Raw genomic sequence first — 19,381 nt, forward strand, 5'->3', positions numbered from 1 at the left:
TTGTCCCAGATAAGTATATGACTCCACCTTTTCAATTACTGCTCCTTCAATCATTATTTCCCTTTCCGTGGCATACTTGTTCATCATTACTTTTGTTTTAGCCATATTCATCTTTAGTCCAAAATCCTTACTAACTGTGCATAACTGATTAAGATTTTCCTCTAATTCTTTGGGATCGTGGCTTATGACCACAATGTCATCTGCAAATCTTAAATGGTTTAGGTACTCTCCGTTCACATTGACTCCTTTCTGTGACCAGTCTAATCTTCTGAAAGCTTCCTCAAGGGCAGCAGTAAACAGCTTCGGAGATAATGTGTCTCCTTGTCGAACTCCTTTCTCGATTTTAAATTTGCTACTGTCTTTGTCTAGTCTAATAAAGGATGTAGCACTCTCATATATTTTCTTCAAAATCATAATATATGGAGTATCTATGCCTTGTCTTTCCAGTGCCCGAAACATTGCCTTATGCTGTATGGAGTCAAATGCCTTTTCATAATCCACGAATGCCAGGCATAATGGTGTTTTATATTCATTTGCTTTCTCCATTAGCTGTGATATTACGTGAAGGTGATCCATAGTTGAGAATCCTGTCCTAAAGCCAGCTTGCTCTTTCGGTTGATTCTCATCAAGTATTCTTTCTAATCTGTTAGTAATGACCCTTGTGAACAACTTGTAGATATGGGATAACAAGCTAATTGGTCTATAATTTGCAATTTCTGATTTATCTCCTTTCTTATGCAGCAAAACTATGATTGCATTATTCCACTGCATAGGCATCACACCTTTTCTAATGCACTTTGTGAAGAGCCTTGCCAGTTTTTGTGTTATGTCTCTTCCTCCCAATTTTAACAACTCTACAGTAACTTCATCTTCCCCCGGGGCTTTCCGATTGTTCATTTTCTTCAATGCATGTTCTACCTCATCAGGAAGAATATCGGGTATGTCGTATGTGTTGCTACTTTGCAATCCATCTTCCCCACTGCTGGTATCATTCCCTCGCTCCTTGTATAATTCTCTATAGTAGTCTTCTGCTATTTGAATTATGCCTTCTCTGCTGTTTATAAGTACACCGTCGCTATTCTTCAGTTTCAGTATCATTTGTCTTTCTGTGTTCCTGCTCATGGCTGCTGATTTAAATCCTTTGTTTTCCCTTAATGCTTGTTCTACTTTTCTTGTGTTAAATCTTCTTATGTCCTCTCTGAGTCTCTTTCTAATGGCTTAACTCAGTATACTCAATTTTCTCCCTGTCAGTGTTTTTCTTGCTCTTCATTTGTCGTCTTTGGTTCATCATGACAAGTGTTTCTTGACTAATTTTTTCTTCTTTGGATTTCTGTTTCCCTATAGGTTTCTTGGGCTTTATCACTTTCAGAAAGTTGTAATATTCCTCGTCGATATCTTGGTCCTGAGAAGTCTGCAGAAGCTCAAACTTGTTCTTAAGTTCCAGGACATACTGCTTTTTCTCCTCCTCTGTTATTTCAAAGACCTTTGTATTATTTACTCGAGTCAGTTTTTTCCTTTCCTTTCCTACATCTATATCAAGTGTACATCTTACCATTCTGTGATCACTTCCAACATTTACCTTATTCAGGACGGTAACATCATTCACAATATATCTTCTGTTAGTGAGGATGAAGTCGATTTCATTAGTTGTTAATCCATTCGGACTCTTCCATGTCCACTTTCTGTTCACCCTTTTCTTGAAAAAAGTGTTCATTACTGACATTCCTTGAGATTCTGCAAATTCCACAAGTCTTTCACCTCTTTTATTTCTTTCACCAATTCCAAAATTTCCTATAGTTCCTCTTTCTGCGCTGTTTTGCCTTTTTCCAACCTTAGCATTGAAGTCCCCCATAATAATAGTGTAGTGGGTTTTCTGCTCATCTAGAAGACTCTCAACTTCAGTGTACATTTCTTCAACCTCTTCATCATCATGGCTCGATGTTGGTGCATAAATTATTATAATCTTTAGCTTGTACCTCTTAGAAATCTTGAGTATTAGTCTTGACACCCTTGGTGATGTACTTTTGAATTCCAAAATGTTGTTTTTAAAATCTTTATGGACCAGAAACCCAACTCCACCTTCACTTCTTTCAATGTTTCCATTGGTGTACAGCAGATTTCCACTTGATAAACTTATAAGTGATTCATTTCTTCTTCTTGTTTCAGCCAAACCGATGATATTCCAATTCACATTTTCTAATTCCTTTTCCAGCTCTAATATCCTGTCTTCACCGATGAGTGATCGTACGTTATAACAGGCCAAGTTCAATTTCCGTGCATGGCAGCCTGGTCGTACCCAGAGATTCTTAGCCTCTGCCTCCACTCTGATCCTCTCGCTGCCGTAAGAGGGAGAGTGAAAGCTGCTGGGGACTGAGGGCCATTTGTATTGTTGTGCTCTCATTGCTGGAGAGCACAACAATACAAATGGTTGTATTGTTGTGGTTCTATACAAAATGGTTCTATACAATATTAATATAACAAATATAACAATATATTATCAATATAACAAATTTTTGTTATAGCCCATTCAATTTTGTTATAACAGCATTTTTCAATAGTTGGTTTCAGCAGTCTTTTTGAATTAGACGTGCTATCCACAAGTTGCGAGACCCAATTCAGATTTTGAATTTCATCATAGATATATTTCAAATAATACAATATCAAACTGTTGAGGATATACTGTACTTTTTTAAGATTATCTGATCCTATCTGTATATTCTTGGTCTTTAACATGGAAATTGAACATACATGCTGCCCATTAACTTGATTCATATTGGATGATACATATATTTCTGGTATTTTTTTTACAATTTTATGCCTGCTATTGATCTGCCCAGCTTATTGTTCACTTCTGAGAGGATGGATTGTTTATCTGTGTGATACATACATGTAAAGGTATTTTAGTAAGCTTTTCTTTGCAAAAATAAAATGTTCAAACTAAGCAAGTAGTTTAAAGACAGTAAGGATAGACAATTTTTTTGAATAAGCTAGATGACTGTTTCTGAGATTTTACCAAAATTAAAAGTGGCATGAAATTAATATAATTTCTAACTATCCACTAAGTTACACTTCATCAGAGAGTGCCAGAGCTTCAGGAGAAAACCTAACTTCTTGCCATAAGAATGTTTCTGTCTATATTTCAAGGAAACATCAAGGTAAGTTCCCTATATTCAAGCAAGTATATAAACTATGCCAGGTTATGTTATATGTACAGAATAATATAGGAATTCATACATGCAGAAATTGAACCAATAACTAATAAAATATGTCAATGTATAAAATTTCATACTGTTAACATGGCAGTGTAAGGCACCTGTGAGGTGCCTTACACTGCCATGCAAGGCTAACTGTTAATCAATGATTAAAATTCTGAATTTTATTTTAAATTTCCTAAGTATAGTCAAACTTTTATTACAATAGTTTCTGAAGTAATTTTTTTAGTTTTTGTATAGTAATTGGTCTTATAAAAACTTGTCAGATGCCACCATTTTTTCACCTATTCAGATTTTATTCCAAGGAGAGTATAGTGCTAGATAAGCACTGAACTGTGTTTGTTTAAAGTTTTTGGTTCTTGTTTTCTCTCTCTCACTAGGATAATAAACATCTACTACCTTACTCTATTGGTTTTTGAAATATTTATTGTAGCCTTCACAAAATAAAGGCTATAACATGAAACTCAATATTCTCCCTAAATGGCCACTAGTCTGAGGGAAGCAACAAATGTAGTTGAAAATTTTGCACACTGTGAAAGTGCCAAATTTAAATAGGCCTGAAAATGAAAAGTATCTAATAATAACGAACATACATAACAGCTATATATATATATGCATGTGCAGTTTGAAATTTCCCACACTTAGCCTTTTAAATTAGGAAATGGAAGAGACTAAAAAGAATGATATTTCTGTTTTATTCTAATACATTTTTTTTGTGATTTTTAGCAAAATTAATACTTTTTTTTTTAAATAAAAGGTGTAAAACACACTATATGTTTTAAAAATTTTTAAAAATTTTTAACATAAAAAATTTTTTTCTGTAGGGATCTGCAGCCATGCAGGGCTTCCTGCAGCATCAGAACAGATGATGGCCGCATGTTCACATACCTCACTTTCATTCCAAATCAAACCACAAGTGTTTGATTAGATTGAGGTCAGGCAAATTTGGAGGCCAATCAAGATGGGTGATATCTTCACTGTGTTCCTCAAGCACTTGTGCACAGTGTGGGCCTGATGACATGGCACATTATAGTCTTGAAAGATCTTTTTGTACATGAAAAAAAATGCAACATGGCAGGGCACACATGGTCTCCTAAGAGTTGCCGGTTGACCTCACCAGTGAAACATTGGTCCATGTGAACCAGAGGTCCTAGTTCTTGCCAGCAAAATGTGCCATTTTAAGCAACCACTGCCACCTGCCTTGATGGTGGGCACTGTGCATAATGGATCCATGGATTCATGTTGCTTGTGCCACACATGAAGGCATCCATCAGTGCTGTATCAAGTATTTTGACTCATTCAACCAGCACACTCATTTCCAGCCCGTCAGTGTCACCAGTCAACCAGTATGTTGTTGATACCATAGCATTCACTGTTGACAATGATCAGTGGCAAGGAGAGGGTCTCTCTTGTGTTGTATGCTGTGGAACCTCATATGTCAGTTGTTGTTGTTGTTATTTGGTGTTTAGGAGCATTAGCAACTAAGGCCATATTGCTCCTGGGATATGCGGTGGTCATTCCCTGACCTTTCCGCATCCTCCGTATTTGGTGGTCACGGGCTCGAACCCCGGTCTAATCAAGAAGTGTGTGCTATGCATTGGTGCTCTTGTCCACCTGGCTACGGAGGTGCCTCCCATATGTCAGAGTGTGCTCACATTGTTATCTGAAATATTGTTCGTGCATTCCCCATATTGTATTGTAATGTCAACTATTGCACAGCACCCTGCTGTTGCGCCCATATGACACACTGCATCTTCCACTCACCACAAAATCCACCTTGCGTAATCCTTTACATTTCTTGTCAGTCAGAGGTAGTTTAACCAGTTCAACAATATTCTTTGTACACCTTAATCACAGTGGGCTGTGAGCAACCGACAAGATGTGCCATTTTCAATATGGAAGCAACTGACACGAGAACCCAAAATAATTCCCTTTTGAAACTTCATGATATTTACTATGTCCCATAACTGCTACTTTATCAATTTGGCCTGCACAATCATGTGCAAATTACAACTGCTCTAGCATACAAAGCTGTTCAACTTTTAATACTGCGAGCTATATGGTATAATCCATTATGGATAGGATGTTCATAATTCAATAATCACTGAGTGTAGACAGGTAAAGCATTTCACAAATCTTTGGCACCCTTGTCAGTGGTGAATCACAATTTCAAATTCAGATATTATTGTAATGGCACCAGAGCTATTTGCTCTTTCAATATTTGATTTCAAATTTGGATTCATTTTGTCAAAATTCTTGGGAAGCATACCATATTTTGGAAGGGAAAAAATCAAAAGCTTAGAATTTGTTTTGCGGTGCTATCGAAAAAGTTCCAACTAAACTGAAAGTTTAGTATGTCCTCCTAGCTGTTGGCTTTGAAAACAAGGTTGGATAAGGTTGGAGTTCTTTACATCAGTAATAATTGCATCTATTATCCATGAGTTGCATAGCCTTAGTCTCCACAGAGACACACACATTTACAAGCCCAACCTAATTCTGAAGTGGTGCTGCCCTAACATCTATCTATGGAGGAACAATCATGCTATATGGTGTTCACGAGAGCAAGAGAGCAAGAGAGCAAGAGAGCGAGAGCGAGAGCGAGAGAGAGAGAGAGAGAGAGAGAGAGATATGGATTTGGAGAGATAATACCAAGAGAGCGGTATTATACCAACGTTTATCATCCCAACAACAAAGTTTGGAAATAGATGCACCATGCAGTCTCTAATTAGTCCAAACTATGACAAGATCTACACTATGAAGGGCTAGTGGCTAGACTTCACTGGCATTTTGCACAATTCTACTACATGGCGGGCGCTGACTCTCTTTAAAAATTACAGCTGTGAGTTACAGGCTCCGAAAAAAGCGATAAGTGTTTGCCTTTTTATTTACTTAATTGTTATTTTATATTGTACTTAATACGTAGTCTTATAGTTATAGTTATGCTGGTTATTTTTTATTTTAATTTACGTAAAGAGTTTTTGTGGATTACTACTTAATTTACATAAAACCGTTATTTCGTTTGAATCTTGCAGCCATTGTTTTTGTATATAGTGGTAGGGAATTCAAATTTTTCATTGAGGTAGTAGCTAGGTAGCTCTAATGCATAATTATATAGAGTAATACGCTTCACTGTTTCTATTAGATAGCGTAGTATTGATATTTAATTAATTTAATTTATTGATCTTATTAATTTAAAATAGCACGCCCCAAACTAGAGTAGCAAAGTAACGGGCACAAAGTGGCAGGAGTGCTGTGACTCGGGGGAGAACTGAGGGGGGCAAATCTCCAATGCATCACAGCCAAAAAAAAATTTGCAACTTGTGCAATGTTTGCCGAACTCTCTGGAACGGAACATGATATGGCCATGGGGGGATGTCTTTGTGTGTGTGTGCAATGTAAGGAGTGTAAGGAAATCAGGCGACAACTCAGCATTGTTATGGACCTATAAGAGAGTTTGAAGGACAGGGTGGATGCCCTCGAAAGATCTAAATTGAGGGGCCCATCAAGATCTCAGCTGCCCACATCAACGCCAGACCTTGCACTTGGTCATCACGCAACTCAGCGGCAACCCCCAAGGCAGAATGCACTGATCCCACAGGAACCAATAGTTTTTGGTGACTCTATTGTCAGGGAAACGGGCAACATGCTTTGTAAAACGGATAGGTGGAACAGGACCAGGGTATGTCTGCCAGGGGCAAAGGTTGATGACGATATAGAGCGGATATCATCTTTTAAGGGCGCAAAAGGTGATATATGTTGGCACTAATGATATTAAGAGTAAGAGACCAGCAGAATTACTTAATAAGTACAGGTCACTGTTGAACAAAAGTCAAGAATTAGGGTTGAATTTGAAAGTGTCTGCAATTCTGCCCAGACACGATAGGAGGGAGTATATGATGAGAGCCTTGTCGATCAATTCGACCCTGGAAAGATTGGGCAAGGCTCAAGGGATAGAATTTTTTTCAGCCTGGTCTGTACTTGTTAACAGGAGAGACTGCTTCTACAGGGATGGGATACACTTAAATAGAAAGGGTGCAAGAATATTTGCTGATGCTATCGAGGCAGTGTTAGGTGGGTCGGAAAACTGATAGCGTTGGGGGGGGGATACAAGGACTAATAGTTTAACAGTAGCCATAGGCAGCGGTGAAGGTGATTCTTGCACAACTTCTATTAGAATAAGTAGCGACCTGGAGCGAGGGGTGTTGGGGATTTCAGGGACAGATGGCATTCATCTTGAAATAGGTGGGTATATGGGATGGGTTAAGGTAACTAGGAATAGGAGATATGTATGCTTGCATGTATACCAATGCTAGAAGTATAGTAAATAAATTTGATGAATTTGAAGTGTTGGTCAAGACATCAAAGGCAGATATTGTTGGGATAGCAGAGACGTAGTGTCACACAGAAATAAGGAATGCAGAACTGGAATTTGGGGAGTACAATGTGTACAGAAAGGATAGACAGGATAGAAAGGGAGGAGGTGTTATGCTGTTAATTAAGAAAAACATAAAATCAAAAGAAGTGCATCCAGTTGATATAGATGAACAGTGCACTGTTGAGTCAGTTTGGTGTGACATAAGCACTGTGAAAGCAAAAATAAGACTAGGAGTGTGTTATAGGCCCAATGACTCAAATGAGTACAATGAACAATTATACAGAGAAATAGAGTGGGCCAGTAAATCAGAATGTCTTATAATGGGGGATTTTAACTTCCCAGATATTGACTGGAACTTGTGGTTGGTCACTCACACACTAATCAGACTTTTGTGGATTTACTGGATGATTGTTTTCTGCACCAGCATATTCGAGAGGCAACCAGAGAGAGTAATACTCTTGATCTGGTTATCAGCAGTGATCACAGTGTACTGATGTGGGATTTACTTAATGATATAATTACCATCAGGGCTAAAGGAAAGGGTTTTTGCTTCGGTAAAGGTGAGTACAGTGGTCTCAGAAAGTTTTTAAATTCTGTACAATGGGATAAACTGACGATGTTACCAACAGTAAATTCTAAGTGGGAAGCATTCAAGAAATTAATCGTGGATGCTACTAAAAGTTTTCAAGAAATATTTTTCAAGGTTTTGGCCTAAATGGTTATCAAATTAACTAATGAGACTCGTAACAGAGAAGAAAAATGCATGGGATGCATAAAAATTATCAAGCGTCTCAGAAGCCTATGGCAGACATAAGCTAGTCTGTAATCAGGTGACAAAGGAGGTTAGGCAGGCGAAGGCAGATTACGAGAAATCCTTGGCAAAAGATGCTAAGAAAAACAGCAAGGATTTCTTTACTTATATAAACTCTAAAAGGAAGTTGATGAATCTGATTGGTCCATCGACTGTTGATGATCCTGCTCAGATAGCAAACAAACTGAATGAGTATTTTGCATCTACATTCACACATGAGGAATTATTAAAGTTTGAAAATGGCAGAAGGTATCAAATTGTAGCAGGATACTTAATGATTTGGTAATAACTGAAAGCAAAGTGTAGGAGAAATTGTTGAAGTTAAACATAAGAAAAGCACTGGGGTGGATGGGATCTATCCAGTTATATTAAAGGAGGCGGCAAAGCAACTAAGCAAACCCGTAGCCATAATTATGAGAGCATCCTTGTACTCAGGTGAGGTTCCCAAGGACTGGAGAAGTGCAAATGTATCCCCAATTCACAAAGGGGGATCGAAGGGTGACACGAGTAATTACAGACCAGTTAGTTTAACTTCTGTTCCAGGGAAATTAATGGATGCAGTGGTTAAAGAAGCATTGCAGGATCATCTAGACAAGACTGCAGCAATAATTCAGACACAGCATGGGTTTGTTAAGGGAAAGTCTTGTCTGACAAATTTGATAGAATATCATGATGTGGTTACAAAGGAACTGGATGCAAAAAATAATTTTGATATCATATATTTGGATTTCAGGAAAGCTTTTAATCTGTTGCACATGAAAGACTATTGTACAAATTGGAGCAGAATGGTATTAAGGGTAAGTTGCTACAATGGATAAAAGGATGGTTAAGTGGGAGAAGACAGAGGGTGGTAATCAATGGATGCTGCTCTTCATGGACTAATGTTATTAGTGGAGTCCCACAGGGTTCGGTGTTGGGTCCACTGTTGTTTTGTATATTTATCAATGATATTGATGAAGGTATATCAGGCTTAATGTTGAAGTTTGCAGGTGATACAAAGGTTGGCAGGGTTGTTAATGACAGTTATGGCAGTGTGCTACTGCAACAGAATCTAGATAATTTGGGCAGATGGGCTAAGAAGTGGCAACTGAAGTTTAACCTTGACAAATTCAAAGTACTGCATATGGGTAGAAGCAACCCCAGAGAAACGTACCAACTGTGTGGTACTACACTTAAGGTGATAGAAAATGAAAAAGGCCTGGGAGTAATTGTGCAGTCAGATATGAAGTTTTCTGAGCAATGCAGACAGGCTGCCAGGGCAGGTCATGGGGTTTTGTCAATGATATATAGGAATTTTGCTAGTAGGGAAAAGGAGGTGATTATCTCTCTGTATAAGGCAATGGTCAGGCCATGCCTTGAGTACTGCATACAGGTCTGGAGGCCTCATTTTAGGAAGGATGTAGATTTACTTGAGCGTGTACAGAGAAGGGCAACAAGATTGGTGAGGGGAATGAAGGGATCCTCTTACCAAAAGAGGCTTAAGTTCTGCAAATTTCAGTGGCTGGAGACTAGGCACCTGTGCGGTGATCTGATTGAGGTGTATAAGGCCTTGAATGGGTTGAGCATGCTGAATTCTGATGGGATCCTTCCACTTGTTCAGATTACAAACCTAAGGGGGGATAAATTCAAATTAAGAAAAGACAGATGTAGAATAGATGTGCGGAAATTTGCCTTTAGCCAGCGGGTGGTTAATTGCTGGAACAAACTTCCATCTGTTGTTGTGGAAGTTGATAGGTTGAAAAAATTTAAGGAGGAACTGCACAGGCATTTGGAGGGAATGGTGTGATTTTTTTTTTTTTTTTTGGCTGATGCCGCATAAGCTCATACACATGCTTTCTTGCATCACATGCCACTACTACTACCACATTATGGTAATCTATGTAAATCCTGCGTATATCAGCTTGATAGCACTGTGGGCTAAGAACCAAGTTTCCAATTCACAGAGTAACCTTGTGGAATTGGTCAGCTGGGCATAAATTCCAACCAGGAATATGTCTATCCTAAATCCTGGCACCATTCAATTATGTTCACTTTCCCCAAAAACTGAATATGGCCAATAAAATTATAAAAACTATAGAATGACCTATCTTAACAACCAGCTACCTTGGTAAAGTACTTGTGATGATGATTAATACTTATTTGACTTGGTTATTGAAATGAAGAGCCTAATAACAAACATTCAATATGATTTTTTTTTTTAACAGATCCTCCTCCCAGACCCAATGTTTAAGGTTGAATCGGACATTTTTTTTTTTTTTTTTTTTTTTTTTTGTTAGTTGTTGGTGCGTCGGCTTGTGTGGCCATAATGCACCTCCAAAGGTTTTTGCAGTACTCTGATCCAAACCCTAGGCGGGATTCGAACCCACGACCTTTGGGTTGCCAGGAAGGCACTTTACCCACCCAGCTAGCCCAGTCAGGAATCTGACATACGCAATGCCTTCGAATGTATGGTAATGTCTCTATTGATAATGAGAAAGTTTTTAACACCATGGAGCAATTTTGGATTCTTAAAGGCTTGGAATGCATGGTAACCTTCCTTCATTCATTCATTCATTCAAAACTTCCTGCAAAACTGATCACTCCTAGGTAAGTTACAAACATTCTTTATCATGGCATTTTGCCCAGGAAGAAAGTGTATCATGGTGTTTGATTTTAAGTGCACCTTATTCTTCCTTGGAATAAAGCTTCTCACAAACTTATCTCAATAGAGATGATTTGTTACATCCATTTCTAAAGACAAGGTTACCATAGAGAGTGGCAATTTCAAAAATCAACTACATTTGTAGGCTAAGCATAATACGTAGTGACTCTGCCAACAAGGAACAGTGACTATAGCTGTGCAGTGACTTGCAGAAAATAATTCTTACATTTTACATCCAGATCCTGAACTTCATTTCTTCAATCACACCAGCCCACTTACCAATAGTTCCTAAGACTTATACTTGTTGTGATACGCGCTAGAAATATTTGTCAAGAACAAGTATTTCTTGAGCATATCAGATATGTCTACACCAGCTGTATTAAAAAGCTGAATACACTTAGAGTACTTTTATTCCAGCAATAAAATTCTGCAAACTAATTTAGAAACAGATTTCTAACGTAAATTCTTTCATTAACCTTTTCTGTTAGTAAAATCATTAATATCATCATCAGTTCTTATTGCAAGTACATTAGTACTGAAATAAGCATTGTTGAAATAACTTCAAAACCAAATTAATTTACAGACTTTTGAGTTTACTTAAAAAACAAAAAATTAGATTTAATGCAAGGGAATTTTCATATGTCTTATAATAATATACTGTGGCTTCAAAACAAAGAGTACCTAGGGTCTACAAATGCCAAACAAAGCCTCCTCTTGGCCACAAAAAAAAAAAAAAAAGAAAAAAAAAAGCCCTACTTGGAGTGTAGACAGAAGTACTCTACTCCACTTATACAGAGCCTTAATCAAATCCCATTTGGATTGTGGAATACCTGTCTATGATTCTGTCAAGGAGAAAGTACTGAAATGGCTTAATCATATCCAGCATAATTTCACCAGAATTTCTCTGGGTGCCTTTAAAACTTCATCAGTTCACAGCCTATATATATACAGAGAAACTCATGAAATCTTATCCTCCCCCTCCCATTATGTCTCAGGAGGAAATTATTGCTGCCGAACTATGGTGACAAAATAAGAAGTCTTACCTTTCTCACCACCCCATTTGAAAATACCTATTTGAACTGCAATGGGAAATCTCTTACAGAAACAAATCCAAAACAAATAGACATATAAACCTTGGATTACTTGACTTGAAAACCAAGATGGAATATTAATTCTTGCCAAAATTCAGAAAGAAACTGAAGATTCTGACCTAACATGGGCCCCTATCTGATACACCTATGATAATTCCTTTAGTCAATGGAATAAATGCTTTAGTCCATGGAATAAATGCTTTAGTCCATGGAATAAATGCCTAGCAGATTTCAATAGGTGATAACTACATGCTACTGCAGCATCACCAGAATTATGCTATCTTCCCTCACATCAGTAGCAACCTGTCTTTCAAATGAATACAATAATTGTATTGCTTAATTATATCCCTTAAATTAGCTCTTGTGCACTTAGGCATTGCAGCTGACCCAAAATATGAAAATTTCACCAATTCCTTAAGTGCAATTAATGCACAGCAAACGGGATCTACTAATAATTACCCACCCTAAATTAAATCAGGGCTCAGCTAGAAAAATTTCAGAAAAGTAGTATGCATAACCTTTGTTGGATCCCACTCCATTCTGAAAATGGCTGTTTTTCCCTCTGTCTCTTAAGAAATGAGCATATTGAAGCAGCCAAAAATTCATTGATACTGATATGATCCTTCTTTCTATGCAATTCACTGTCTATTAACCTTAATATGGAGAGCTTATTGTATTCAATGAATAAAAATATGACACACCCAAACAAATAAGAAACTCATGCAGATTAAGCAAGATCTTCAAATCTGGATATCTAGTTCATGCCCAAACTGACAAGAAATCCTTGTGATAGCAAGGATTTCTTGTCAGTTTGGTCATGAACTTTCTTCCATATTGGACACATTCTTCTCGCACAGTTCTACCTACTAGCTGGCAATGAACCACCTCAATGTACTCACAGCAACATCATCATCACAGTCAAGCATGTGCTTATTCAATGTCCAAAATATCAGCATGATAGAAATGCAACTTTTTATCCATTTCAAACTTAGAAAATCCTTTGACAATGAAACATATCACTGAAGACAAAAACCAAGATTAATGAATTCTTCACCTTCCTAAAATGAATTGATATGTTCTCCTTTTTTAATATGGACAATGACAGGTGCATTATTGTCATTGCTGCCTTTACAGCATTCACAGATGTAATTATAGAAACTACTAAATTTTTTATACCAACTAAGGGATATCGTTCCAGGTTTCCTAAATGGATGTCAGATGAGCTAATGAAAGTGCATGGGATGAGCAGAAATTAGCTATAGGGGAGAGAAATCTATAGTAAGTAAGCTAAGGAAGGTTATGAGAAATCTTAGACTAAGAATGTAAAGAAAAGCAGCAATTCTTTGCTTATGCTAACACTTAAAGGAAAGGGGATGTACCATATTGGACCACTAGATATGAATGGCATAACTATTGATAATCCTGTTCAGGCTGCTGTTGCTGACAAACTGAATATTTTGCATCTACATTCACCTGTGAAGAGATTTTTAGGGATGGGAATACTAGAAGTACACAGAATTATAACTGGGGGAAAAATTAAAAAGGACTGGTGTGATTGTGCAGTGAGACATTGGGATCATTTGCCAACATAGATAAGGAGGTAATTAATTTGTGGAGCTGTTGGAACAGCGAAGAGAAGTGCAACAAAATTAGAGAGAACAAAAGGGTACTCTTACTAGGAAAGATTTCAGTTTGATGGCATCCATACCCTAACTCAGACACACAAGGGTGAACAAATTTAAATCAATGATAAACTGCACGATGAATGTGTAGAAATTTGCTTTCTACCGGAGGGTACTTGGTTATTGAAGAAACTTTCATCTGATGTTGTAGAAGTGGACAGTTTGAATAAATTTAAGGAAGAATTATATGAATTGTTTGCCAATACTAATAGTTATAACAACAAAATCCAGGCACTATTCACAAAAATGCTGTTTGCGATAAGCTGGAATGCTGGTTCAGGATATGGAAGCAAATGACAGTTGCCTTGAAGGAGATCAGCTTCATAAAACCACAAACTTGTCAAAAGTATACCCAGAAAGATCACTCCTGCAATTATTTTAAAAGTAGGCTATTATTAATTTCCTGAATGAACATTCATTTTCTTTCAAAGTATTCGTATCCATAAAATTTAGAGTAGAGTGTAATTCATCTTCAGAAAATATAAAATGATATTATTACCTCAATATTATTTTTGTTTCTTTCTATTACAGGATTTTTTGGCACACAGAAATCCATCATTTGTACAATAGGAATCCAAAGATAATTCTCAGGTCCTAAAGTGGCTACAAGTTTTGAAAAGAGAGGAATTTGCCTGTGCTGTGGTATATCAGGCAGAGCATCAATGAATACTCTTGTAACAGAAGCTACAACTGATATTTCTTCATCTTTTTGATGGCCAGCCTATGGAAGAAAAATAGCACTACATATATACTCTTACTACTATCACCACTGCAGTGCAAGTTTCAGAAGTAAAATAAATAAATAAACAGCAATTGAAAGGAAGACATTAAAACAATGTATTTATAACAAAACAACATTTTATTTAATAAAGTATGGGTACGTGCACCTTGTATATCTTTTTTTTTTTTTTAAATCAGTGACTCAGTGACTCCAAAAGTCAGTCACTATGAAGAAAATAGTATGGATATATCTGTGAAATATCAGGTTTGATAAAATATTGGTTTTGATTCTAACACAATTACCTATTTAATTTTTTTGTTACTTGTTTAATGTATTTATTTTAACCTGCAATCTATGCTGTGATATTATTTAAAACTATATTAATGGAGTGAATGTTTTATGTGGCTATTTTTGCATAGAATGAAATTTAAATCACAGATTTACTCCGTATATCCACAAATTAAATCATTGTAACTTAATTCCTATTCTATACGTGTCCAAAATCATGTTTTGTGGCTATCTAGTCTCCAATTTAAGTATGATACTGAAACAGTGTGTCATTTTTACAGTGAGGAATTATCTAAAAGTGATATTTCCTTGACCAAAGCATCAATGTTTAATTTAACTAGTGAAGGAGGCTATCTGTTCTTTGAGAAAAATTAAAATGCTCCCAGTCCTGATAGTTAAGTTAATGGGGAGGGAGAGGTTTCAGAAGACCCAAAAATTTTAATGTACTATTTGCCTGCACTATCATCTACAAAACTTTACTCTCATCTACAAGAGAGTAAAGGGGAATAGAGTGTTTTTTTTTTTTTATGAAAACCCCAAACACGAAAGGTATCAAAACCTATAGTACTTAGTACTGTGCATGGATTGAAGGAGAAGTATGGGGAGAGGGGGGGGGGTGCCGGAAACTTTGCTCTAGAGACTAAACATGGGTTTCACCACTTCAAGACTCCAATAAGCAAAGTGGTGGTATTTCACCGGTTGATGAAAGTCTTCTACCACCTAGTTTATTTAACTTTAACAAGAAAATTTTCATCTTTAATATGGATAATATTCATCTTGTTAAATTCACATTATTTATTGAAGAAAGTTTTTTTTTGTCTGTGTGAATAAAATTTCTGTTTGCTTATATCAAATGACAGTAGAATACATCAGAGGTAATCAGTACACTGTCATATAATCTAAACTAGAAGACAGTTTCCTCAATTACATTTTGAAGTTAATACATGTAAAACAGAATAACAATTTTTCTTTTTTCTAAAAGAAACTGAAAGAGAAAAAGAAATCTGTATTCAATTCTAAACCAGTGGCCAAATAAAGAACTTTAATGAAAGAAGCAATTAAGTTTTTGGTCAATTCTAAATCTATAAGTTTTGTTTGAAGGATTGAAAATGCTATGTAAAATTAGTTACATGCCTAGCATTAATATTGAAGGTGACTACCAAACTAGTTGCAAAAAAAAAGAAAGAAAAAAAAGAAACAAATAAATTTCTTTTAGAAGTTTACACGTTTATTACTATTAGTTTATTCACTTCAAAATCAGATTTTATAAATAGATGATAAATGCCATAATATACTCTTTACATCTTTTATAAAAAAATTACAAAATTGTTTTAACGAATACAAGAAATACAATGAATAAAAGGAAAGCTTGATCAATGAATAAACAAAAAGCTTGAATACAATGAATAAACAAAAAGCTTGAATACAATGAATAAAAGAAAAGCTTGAATACAATGAATAAAGGAAAAGCTTGATCCATACATAGGATTAATAAATGCAGTTCTTTCAAAAAGGGCACAAAGATTTCTCAACTTGTATGAATCAAGGGAAACTAGGTTTGGCCAGACAAAAATTAGTTTTTGTTTTTTTTTCTTCTTTTTTTTATAGCGAAGGGAGGATGGGACAAGGCAAATTAAGTTAGAGAAAGTATCTACATAATTATTAAATGACTGGAGCAACAGCAAAAACTACTAAACAGAATAACCCATGAAACCATTTTCCCAGACGACTAGGAAATCCAGTGAAATTTGAAATTTTTTAAAATCTTTATATCTAAAATTTACCTAGATTAGATAAGATACCAAAATTTTATTTTTTAAAAATTTAAACAGAACTTGGAGAATCATAATCATGTTACATACCTGTAGGAGAGCAGGAATAATAGTCTCTACAGTTTGATATATAACCTGAAAGCTGTAGCTGTCATCTTGCCGCACAAGACTGGCCCCCATAAATGTAAAGATAGCCATGATATTGTGGAGAACCTGTTGCTGTAAAATAGGAATTATTTGGTCAGTTACATATAAAAAGAAATATTCATGTGGCAAACATGAAATTATAAACAAAGCAGATTAATTTTACAGAAATGTGTACTGTAAATAATTAACACTCACATATTATTAACATAATTAGTTGATTTTTGAATTTTATTCTCAATTTTAAATTGAGAAATCTTAAGTAAAGACAAGTTTCCCATAATCACACAATACTAATAAAACCATTTATGTGTTTGTATAAAGCACAACATGCAATGATGGCAATTGTTTGTTATTATTTATTTAAAAGAAATTCCCCTGCTTAGTATCATAATTAACTTTTCAGTAATTAAATATTAACGATGTGCACCTTATGTTGTTGTTATTTGGTTTTTAGGAGCATTATCAACTAAGGCCACATTGCTCCGGGGATATGCGGGGGTCATTCCCTGACCTTCCTGCATCCTCTGTATTTGATGGCCACAGGCTCAAACCCCAGTCTAATCAAGAAGCGTGTGCTACGCACTGCCGCTCCTGCCCACCTGGCTACGGAGGCACGTGCACCTTATGAAAGCCCACCTGGCTATGAGGTGCCTCATGGCCAGGTGGGCTTTCATTTATTTGAGATGCCTCAAATAAATGAAAGTCTTTTGAGCACTTTTTGTAAATTTTCAAACATAACCCATGATTAATTCTGGCAAATTCTTTAGATACATTATTTTTAGACTCCCTGTGGTACAAGATTCCTCACAATGGACATTTTTTAAATAGTCTCACAGAAAATAATCTGTGGATGTTATATATATTACCTATATATTACCTTTTTGATATAAGTGTGTGCACAAATACCCTGTGAATCCAAATATGGCAATCAATAATTGGCCAGGCACTTTTTGCAATTTTACTTAAAAAAAATACTTGTAATTTATAAACCACACTGTGTCTGTTGTTTTGTGCAATTCAGAGCACCAGCGTAGAGCATAAGTCATTTATGGCAAGCTGTATAACTGTCAGTTCCTACATTTGAAATGGCTTCAAAAGAGCAGAAAAATCCCTCCATGTGTAATGTTAGAAACATAAAACTCCCATGACTGAAAAAAGTAGAACTACTAAGAAAGTTTTCTTGGTGAGAGACTGCAATGAATATACAATTCACAGTCCTACAACGTATGATATGATATGAAGCAAATGAAGGAATTACTGAAATTATGTAGCTTTTATTATTTAACAAGCCCAAATTTTTTATGGCCATATAGAAAGGTATGCTAAACTTTGAAATAGTTGTTGTTTGTTATTTGATTTTTAGGAGCACTAGCAACTAAGGCCATATTGCTCCGGGGATGTGCGGTGGTCATTCTGCGCACTGCTGCTCCTGCCCACCTGGCTATGGAGGTGCCTCATAGCACCTCAAATAAATGAGTCTTTTTGAGCATATTTTTGTACATTTTCAAACATAACCCATGATAAAGTCTAGCAAATTCTTTAGGTACATTATTTTTAGACTCTCTGTGGTACAAGATTCCTCACAATGGACATTTTTTAAATAGTCTCACAGAAAATAATCTGTGGATGTTAAATCTGGTGATCTAGGTGGCCACTCAATAAGATCACAATGCTGAACCTATTCTTTTTAAAATAAATTTTCATTTAGTAATTTCCTAACTTCAAGTGAAACAGAAGTAGGAGCACCAAGCTCCATAAAAAATAGATGTATTCCTTCAATTTTAAGCAAAATTGTGGAACATTAAATTTTCTATTGGAGAGAGAGAGAGAGAGAGAGAGAGAGAGAGAGAGATAAAAAAAACCTCCAATAATCCCATCGATATTTGGATATTAGTTCTCTCTGGTCCAATAAACAAAACGTGTTGGTTAAGTGTGTACACTGACCTTGAAAACTGCCTTGATGATTTCACTGGGGATATAATCATTGGTTTTGAATTTTGAAAAAAAAAAAATAAATAAATTTTATAAATTCAGCTCTCCTATCTGGATCATTTCATTCTGTGCGTGATAAAATTCTGAATAGTTTTTAAGTAAATACTTCTTACTGAAGTTTGCAGTATTTTTAGCTGACTTGAAAGCTTCAGTGCGAATTTTTTTTGAGGGGGGTTTAAATCTAGAGCTCAATTAACACTTAAAGTCTTATTTTCTATTTGAATATATGTCTTATGTTTCTAGGAAGATTAAAAAAATACTCTACTTCCCCCAAGGCACTTAATCATTTGACAGAAAATGTTAAATAAAAATTTCATAGTTTTTAAAATCAGAGGTGCCTAAAAAATGAAAAACTTTCTTGAAGATAAATAAATTTCCATTTTATACAGTAAAATGGAAATTTATATATAAAACCCCGCTATTCGCGGTTTCTGATTTAATATAAAATGAAACCTAAAAAAATGTGAATTTTAAAGCGCCGTGAACATTTTCCGCCATAAAAAAACATGAGCGTGGCTAAAATTATCTTTCCCGGTCAAAACAGCACTCAGTGGGTGGTGGTGGGGGGGGGGGGGGAGTGACAAAATTGCGAGCGTGAATGTTTCTCGCTAATCCTTGTTCAGTATGTGTTATGTGCTTGTCATAGGTT

At 35.9% G+C, this 19,381-nt stretch overlaps 1 protein-coding gene across 1 annotated transcript in view; it reads right to left on the minus strand.

Moving 5' to 3' along the window:
- Window positions 1–19,381, minus strand: part of l(2)k09022 (HEAT repeat containing 1 homolog l(2)k09022) — a 447,482-nt gene that overhangs the window by 170,734 nt on the left and 257,367 nt on the right. The window contains exons 26-27 of the mRNA XM_090374601.1: window positions 16,684–16,812; window positions 14,312–14,533 (exon numbers count right to left, since the gene is read on the minus strand). Coding sequence (XP_090230727.1) covers window positions 14,312–14,533; window positions 16,684–16,812 — 351 coding nt within the window. The remainder of the gene's footprint in view (window positions 1–14,311; window positions 14,534–16,683; window positions 16,813–19,381) is intronic.

The sequence above is a fragment of the Mastigoproctus giganteus genome, chromosome 5, assembly GCF_048544385.1.
Source record: "Mastigoproctus giganteus isolate SK-2022 chromosome 5, ASM4854438v1, whole genome shotgun sequence".
NCBI classification, from domain to species: Eukaryota; Metazoa; Arthropoda; class Arachnida; order Uropygi; family Thelyphonidae; genus Mastigoproctus; species Mastigoproctus giganteus.